The sequence below is a fragment of the Somniosus microcephalus genome, chromosome 8, assembly GCF_052327205.1.
Source record: "Somniosus microcephalus isolate GS21.2 chromosome 8, FLI_Smic_1.0, whole genome shotgun sequence".
In the NCBI taxonomy this organism is placed as follows: Eukaryota; Metazoa; Chordata; class Chondrichthyes; order Squaliformes; family Somniosidae; genus Somniosus; species Somniosus microcephalus.
This window is the reverse complement of record NC_140994.1, coordinates 67,113,536-67,120,627: the sequence shown is the minus strand read 5'-3', so window position 1 is coordinate 67,120,627 and position 7,092 is coordinate 67,113,536. Positions and strand designations below refer to the sequence as shown.

Below are 7,092 nucleotides of genomic sequence, written 5' to 3'. Positions count from 1 at the left end.
CGCCTTCTCTCCCCTCCCACTGATTCCATCCCCAATCACTTACTCAGGATGAAGCAGACCATGTAAAACCTTGGCTTCCTGGCCGAATTTGAAATCCCACATCCTATCCATCACCAGGACCGCTTACTTCCACAGCTCCTCACCATCGCCTGCCTCCACCCCCTACCTCACTCCCCACTGTCACTGAAACCTTTATTCACACTTCTGTCACTCTAGGATCAAATGTTTCCAATGTCCTGCTTCCCGTCTTCCACCGTCCATAAACTCCAACTTGTTCAAAACTCACCTGCCCATATCCTGTCCTGCACTAAATCCCGATTGCCCATCACTGTCCTCCTCGCTGACCTATATTGGCTCCCTGTACCCCAATGCATTAAATTTAAAATCCCCATATGACTTCATCCATCCATTCTCTGCAACCTCCTGCAGAACCTACAGCCATTTTAACCCTATGTTCCTAAAAAGGATAGATCAGTGTACTCTCTAAATAGTGGAAAAACTAAAAGCAGTGGAGACCAAAGAGATTTAAGGGTCCATGTACGTAGATCATTAAAATGCCATGGACAGGTACAAAAAATAATCAAATAGGCTAATGGAATGCTGGTCTTTATATCTAGAGAGCTAGAAAACAACAGGGTAGAAGTTATGCTGCAGCTATACAAAACCCTGGTTAGACCACACCTGGAGTACTGTGAGCAGTTCTGGGCACCACACCTTAGGAAGGATATATTGTCCTTGGAGGGAATGTAGCGTAGATTTACTAGAATGATACCTGGGCTCCAAGGGTTAAATTACAAGAGAGATTACACAAATAGGGTTGTATTCCTTGGATTTTAGAAGATTAAGGGATGATTTGATTGAAGTTTAAGATATTAAGGGGAACTGATAGGGTAGATAGAGACTATTTCTGCTGGTTGGGAAATCTAGGACTTAGTGACATAGCCTAAAAATAAGAGCCAAGCCTTTCAGGAGTGAAGTTAGGAAAACACTTCTGCACGTTAAAGAATGGTAGCAGTTTGGAACTCTCCTCCGCAAATGGCAATTGATGCTAGATCAATTGTTAATTTTAAATCTGAGATTGATAGATTTCTGATAACCAAAGGTATTAAGGGATATGATACCTGGACCCCGAGGGTTAAATTATGAGGAGAGATTACACAAATAGGGTTGTATTCCCTGGAATTTAGAAGATTAAGGGGTGATTTGATCATAGTTTTCAAGATATTAAGGGGAACTGACACGGTATATGGAGCTAGGTCACAGATCAGCCATGATCTAATTGATTGGTGGAACAGGCTCGAGGGGCTAACTGGCCTATTCCTGCTCCCATATCCCTATAAAGGTCAAGGACTTGTTGACCAATCTGTGAAAGTTCGGCGATGCCACTTCCTGGTGAAGTAGTCAGCTGTGGAGGGCTGCTTCATTAATGCTCAGGATATTTCCTGCAGTAAGTTCTTTTCCTGCAACGTGCTGGGATATCCTACACACTCTTCATTGGACCCTTTCAGAGTGACCCTTTATTTGTTGGTGTATTTGAACATTGCTGGACTGCTCTTTGCTGCCTGCAGAGCTTCCCAAGTCGTCACTGAATCTGGAATTGCTAAAATCTATTCCACAATGCCTGAATAATTTTGGGGTCTACAATGACGCGATAATTTCTCAAGTAAAATAAAAATACCGTTACAAAATTTGAAATCGGACATATTTTTGAGTCTTTATTTTAAAATGTAAATGTTATCAACTTTCCCAGTTGGGTTAGGACACACATTGTACAGTTCCATTTTTATACACAAAATGGACTTCCAAGAACAACACGAAACAGACTAAGAATCAGTAACGTACACTGTTAAACCATTTCAATTAGTGTTATATTCTCAGGTAAGTCAGCAACTAACCTTACATATTCCAGCTCTTCTCAGGGTCCTCAGGATTAATGCTGGTGGTGTACTTAATTAGTCCAATGAACACATGAAACCAGTTTCCATAAATGGCAAAGTACATAGTGATCTTAGTCAATAATCCTGTCTTTTTTTTAAAAACACAAATACATGTAAAACAGGATAGAAATATAGATAGTATGACTAGTTACAATGGCATTTAAAGTTCGAGACTGAATTTAAATCAAACAGATCAAAGTATACAAGTTGGGAAATGAAGAGAGTTTGGATAAAATCTGTTACGCACCAGAAGGGGTGGAACATTCCAACTAAAATCCAGTGCAACACTATTACACAGCCAAAGTCATGCATCTCCTGCCAGCATGGAAACCAAACCCAGAAAAAAAAGGACCCTTCATATGTGTTAATGATGTTTTAAAAAGTCCCCAATAAAACTGAAGTCAATGTGTTAGAAACATGATGTTATCAATGGAATATATTCCATGAAGAAACTGATTTTAACCCACATGTACCTCCAACATCAGCAGGTTTTCCTATTTCTGTGATTAAGTTCAATGATCAGGTATACCTTACATTTTAGGTATTTAGTAGTAATTACTAAAAGGTACCTGCCTCAAAATGCACAGTACAATGAAGGGATTTTTTTTTATTTATTTTTTTTAAATACAGTTTTGAAATATCAGATAATGAGCTGTCACAGTACAATGTAATGCAGTTTGATGACGTTTGAATTATACAGTAGTTTTTATGAAGTGGCTTTTCTTAAAAAATAATAAAGAGAAAACAAATATTATCTAAGCAGCTTCACATTTGTGGAAAGGTACCTTCACTTGTGACCAAAACAGTGTTTACACAAAGAAGCTTTGTTGTGACCAGGCAAGCACTTTCATCCGTAAAATCGGCACATCAAGAAAGGATAGGCTTTTAAGCTGGTCTTTGGATCGGCACGTCTGCCAGTGCCCATGGTCACTACTTGTACGTGTTCAAAGAAAGGTCATCCTTTATAAATACTTACGTAGGACAGTTTCACAAAGGCAGCAAAATCAATGAGCTACACTATTAACAGGTTCATTTTCAGCTTTGTAGTTTCATTTGAAACTAAGGGCAGGTCTTGAAATGACATGAAAAAAATTACAAATCTTCCAGGTTGTTTATAAATAATACTTAAATCATTACAGTTTGATCATTCACAAGGCAGTACATCCCAGAAGGGGAAAAAAATTCAGATCGGTCCACATTTATACAGAAATTATTTTCAAATATCAATACATGAAACCAGTGGGTTTTGGCTATCTTGCACATTGTTTAAAATATATACAGTATATACAACAGCAGGTTATTTAACTTCCCTTAGAAACGAGTCTCAGTGCAGCACTTTAGCTGCTGTAAAGTACGAGATTTACTCTTAACCTAGTGTGAAACTTAAGAATAGTTAACCGTTTAGTTAGACGAGTTCCTTTCCGGCACTAATTTCTGGACAGTTGCTTTTAAAAATACAAACGATCTTTGTTGATAGTTGTGGTCTATTCTGCACCTCAGGGGGCGTCTGTCATCTTCAGTAATTCCAGCAACGCCCCGACTGCTCCAAAATAACCCTACAGGACGAAGAGGGAACAGATTTGATGGGGTCGGCGGTGGCTTTTCCCAAGAATTTTTCCCAAGGTAGTTTGAGCACACAGTTGTTCGACAGCACACAGCAAATCATGGCAGCATAATTCCAGATGTCATAGAAATAGCAACATAAAATATTTGGAGCCATGTCGGTGCCAGTGAGTTTAAAAGCCAAGTGTTTGAAGTCATTTTATTTTTTCTTGAGATTTTTTTTTCCCCCTCTTTCCCCACTCTTAGTTGCAAGTGATTTTGGTCCCTTCCCATCAGAGGCGCCGTTCACTATTCCGCCAGCAAGTAATTGCACACTAGCCCCTTAGCAGGCTTCTGCCTCTGCTCAGCTGTGCAAAAAGTAGCATGGGTTGGCACGTTCTCACAATCTCTTGACCGCTGGGCAACAAGAATGCCAACATTCTGCCACATGATGCTGCGATTTACACTTCAACAGGGTTTATTCAGATTAAGTTGGAAACTTAATTTCTTCGCCTGGTCCACCACCTGCCCGATCTGCGCTCCACACCAAAATCTACCCTAGGGACTGTTCAACACCCAACACATACCTTTTATTAACTTTCAGCCCCTACTTATAGGTTCATGGCTAATGGGTGCACCCTAAGCTTTACTTATAATATGTGGGAGGGAGGAGGTGGGAGGAAACAGAAAGAGATGGGGGGGGGGTGGTGGGGGAGAAAGAGGGAGGAAGTGGGATAAGAGGTGGAGAGAGGAAAATGGAGGGGGAAAAAAATTGGGAGAGAAGATTGTAGTTCAACGGGGGTTGCGTCCGATTGGCAGTGGAAGAGGGTTATGGTTCACTTCTGTAATTTTTGATTTGTGAAGGGAATGTCCTTTGCCAGAATTTCTGCCCACTGGTCATGGACAGGAATGGGCGAGACGGAGGAGTTGGGGGTTACGTCTGTGTTTTTTTTTAGTTGGAACTTTTCCCCCCTCCCCCACACATGCTGGCAGGTTAGGGTGGAATTAGTTCCTTTTCCACCGTAGGGGTGGAGAAGATCAAGATATTTGTCCATTTCCTGGCTTGTGGTTCAGTGCCAACAGATCTGCACAGTGGGTGGGGTGGGTTGTAGCGATTTATTTGACTGTGTTTATAGTAACTTGTATTTTGCCCAAAGATATGTTTGCAGTGCTTCTGTCTGATCAGCGCTTTCTAACAGGGAGCAGATACCTAGTAGGTTTTTTCAAGCTAGTTGTTTGTGGTGATCAGTGGGGGTGGGGTTCATGTACGTAATTTGATGTTTTGATTATTTGTATATTATGCAAATTTTTCAACGGTTCGACTACAGGGCACTTTACAATATCGGCTGCTACTTCGGCCCATTCAATAAGCAATTTCCAGTTCTACATGCGGCTTTTTGATACTCCCTCCATATTTTTGGACACCGTCAGTTTTTTCGGTTATGCTTTTTCTGAGTTTTCAACATTTCTTTTTATCTTGTGAGGCGCCATTTTCTCAAGATTCACCGAGTTACTTTAATAGATGTGCCTTTGCTTTTGTTCAGACGCTACAGCTACCTCATTGATCACCTTTGAAAAGTGCGCCTCCCCTTTATGAGCTGCCCGCGACCTTTAAATAGTGGCAGGCCCCTTGTGCATTCCCGCCCTCCCAAATGGCAAACTGCCTGTAGAGAGTGCTGTAGTTTGGGTCTCTCAGATTGTTTTAGCGCACTGTTTGCATTGCTTTAGCACACTGTTTGCTGGTTTTCCGGAGGTGGCCAAGTGTCACTTATCTTGAGAGGGGTGGCCTGGTTAACTGTTGAGGGTCTATTTTATGTGGCTCCCCAAAGTTTTCAATCCGTATGTAACATTACGTTTATGGCGCCATCTACTGGTGCGATACTGTTGGCATCTTGATACCACTCAAACGGAGAGATCTCGCCAGCTACCTTAGGATCAGGTACAATGACAGCAACAACGATGATCTTGTTGCATCCATCCTTGTACAATGATAATACTTGGATTGAAGATTCCCCAGTTCATTAATGTATTTGGTAAATGAAACTCTAGTCTAACTAATCGAGTAACCCTATCCTAACCTGATTTTCACCAGGTGTCTTCCTTGGCATGAGGTTTCCATGGTCAGTGTCAGTGACTCCACTTGGCTCACTTGAATTAAATCATACAGTGAAATAGAGATTGCATACATTTAGATCTTGTGCTGGTTTCAATGAATTCAGCTAAACATCAACTCAACTAATGTTGTAATACAGCGTTGCTGATACTCACCTCATGTTCTAAAAACAAGGCTTTCAGTTGCCCATTTGACCAATAATCCACGGCATAGGCTAGTAACTTCATGGAGACCATATTGATTCTCAGGAAGTTTCCAACAAACACCACCCTGTCGATATTCTGTAATAAGGTCAAGATTGAGAAAAATCAGGATTAAAAAAAATATATATTTATATCAATCTGAGGAAACCTGCACTGGGTAAATGCATTGCATGGTGTAGTATTGAGCTAATCAGACCAGGAAGATCGTTTATTTATCACTGAACTGTACTGAGTTAGCTCTCAATTGGCGGATCGGTTAGAGCACAACAACTGGCCTCTGTCACCAGGCGCAGGTGGGGTGGGGGGGGGGGGGGGGGGCGGAAATCAACCAGGGTTTCTGCACCGATCTGAATGTTGGGAGAGCACAGATCAGTCTAATAGCTTACTGAAACTTAGTCTAGGCTCACATTACTAGAATGGCCACCCCTCCCAGCCCAGTCTCCTATCCATAGAACCGTATCTTAGGATGAGTCCCTATCCTTAGGAGAGGACAAAAGAGGAGTACCAATCTCCAGTTTCTTGAACTTTCTGTTTTCAAAAGATTGTAAACATTTTTGTTGAATTACTTTTAAGGTCTTTTAGGGAGTTTTAAGTGTGAGGGGCTTACCTCCTTATCTGTCCCACATCTTCTCCTTTTGCCAACCCCCCATAAAATGATCCGTGATGTCTCGGTTCACCTAATATTTGACTGAACTACTCGGAAGAGAGTGTACTCCCCGAACATTTCCATTATCCCCCGTGGAATATGCGTTATGCAGACATTGGTATACGAGCACTTAATGCATGTGTATTAAATTTCTTCATCATCTATCTTACTATAATGTTAAACCGCTTGTTTTAAAATGTTCCGACACCTCCATTAAAATATCGGGCTAAGGAATTTAATATGAACACTTTAAGTAGCTTCACACAGCATAATTTTGAGGCCAATGTTTTGGATTGGAATCATACTAGCCACAATGTAAGCACAGACAAGACCAAATCCCAGAAGCTTTAGAAAGAACAAACTTGCATTTATATAGCACCTTTCACATTCTAAAGACTGTTTCCTACAATATATATTTTCAACAGGCACAATATTTTCGACAAGTATATTGCACAATAGAAGTAAGTCATTGTGTTCTAAATAGATCTGTTTAATTCCTTTAAATGTATAGAGGCCTTTAATTAAAACTATGAACCACAAGTTCTATTATGAAAGTACATATCATGTTTACTCACATAAAGCAACGGTTTGTGCAACACAAACAGACAGAAAACTTGCATCACTGAGTCCAAGATGCTAGTCCCTGCACTT

At 40.8% G+C, this 7,092-nt stretch overlaps 1 protein-coding gene across 3 annotated transcripts in view; it reads right to left on the bottom strand.

The window, feature by feature from the left end:
- Nucleotides 1-1,688: 1,688 nt before the first annotated feature.
- Nucleotides 1,689-7,092, bottom strand: part of LOC147113589 (pantothenate kinase 1) — an 89,460-nt gene continuing 84,056 nt past the window's right edge. For all 3 annotated transcript variants that reach the window (XM_085994836.1, XM_085994834.1, XM_085994835.1), the window contains exons 6-7: nucleotides 5,748-5,873; nucleotides 1,689-3,493 (exon numbers count right to left, since the gene is read on the bottom strand). In XM_085994836.1, the coding sequence (XP_085850962.1) occupies nucleotides 3,434-3,493; nucleotides 5,748-5,873 (186 nt within the window). In that variant the 3' untranslated portion in view covers nucleotides 1,689-3,433. The remainder of the gene's footprint in view (nucleotides 3,494-5,747; nucleotides 5,874-7,092) is intronic.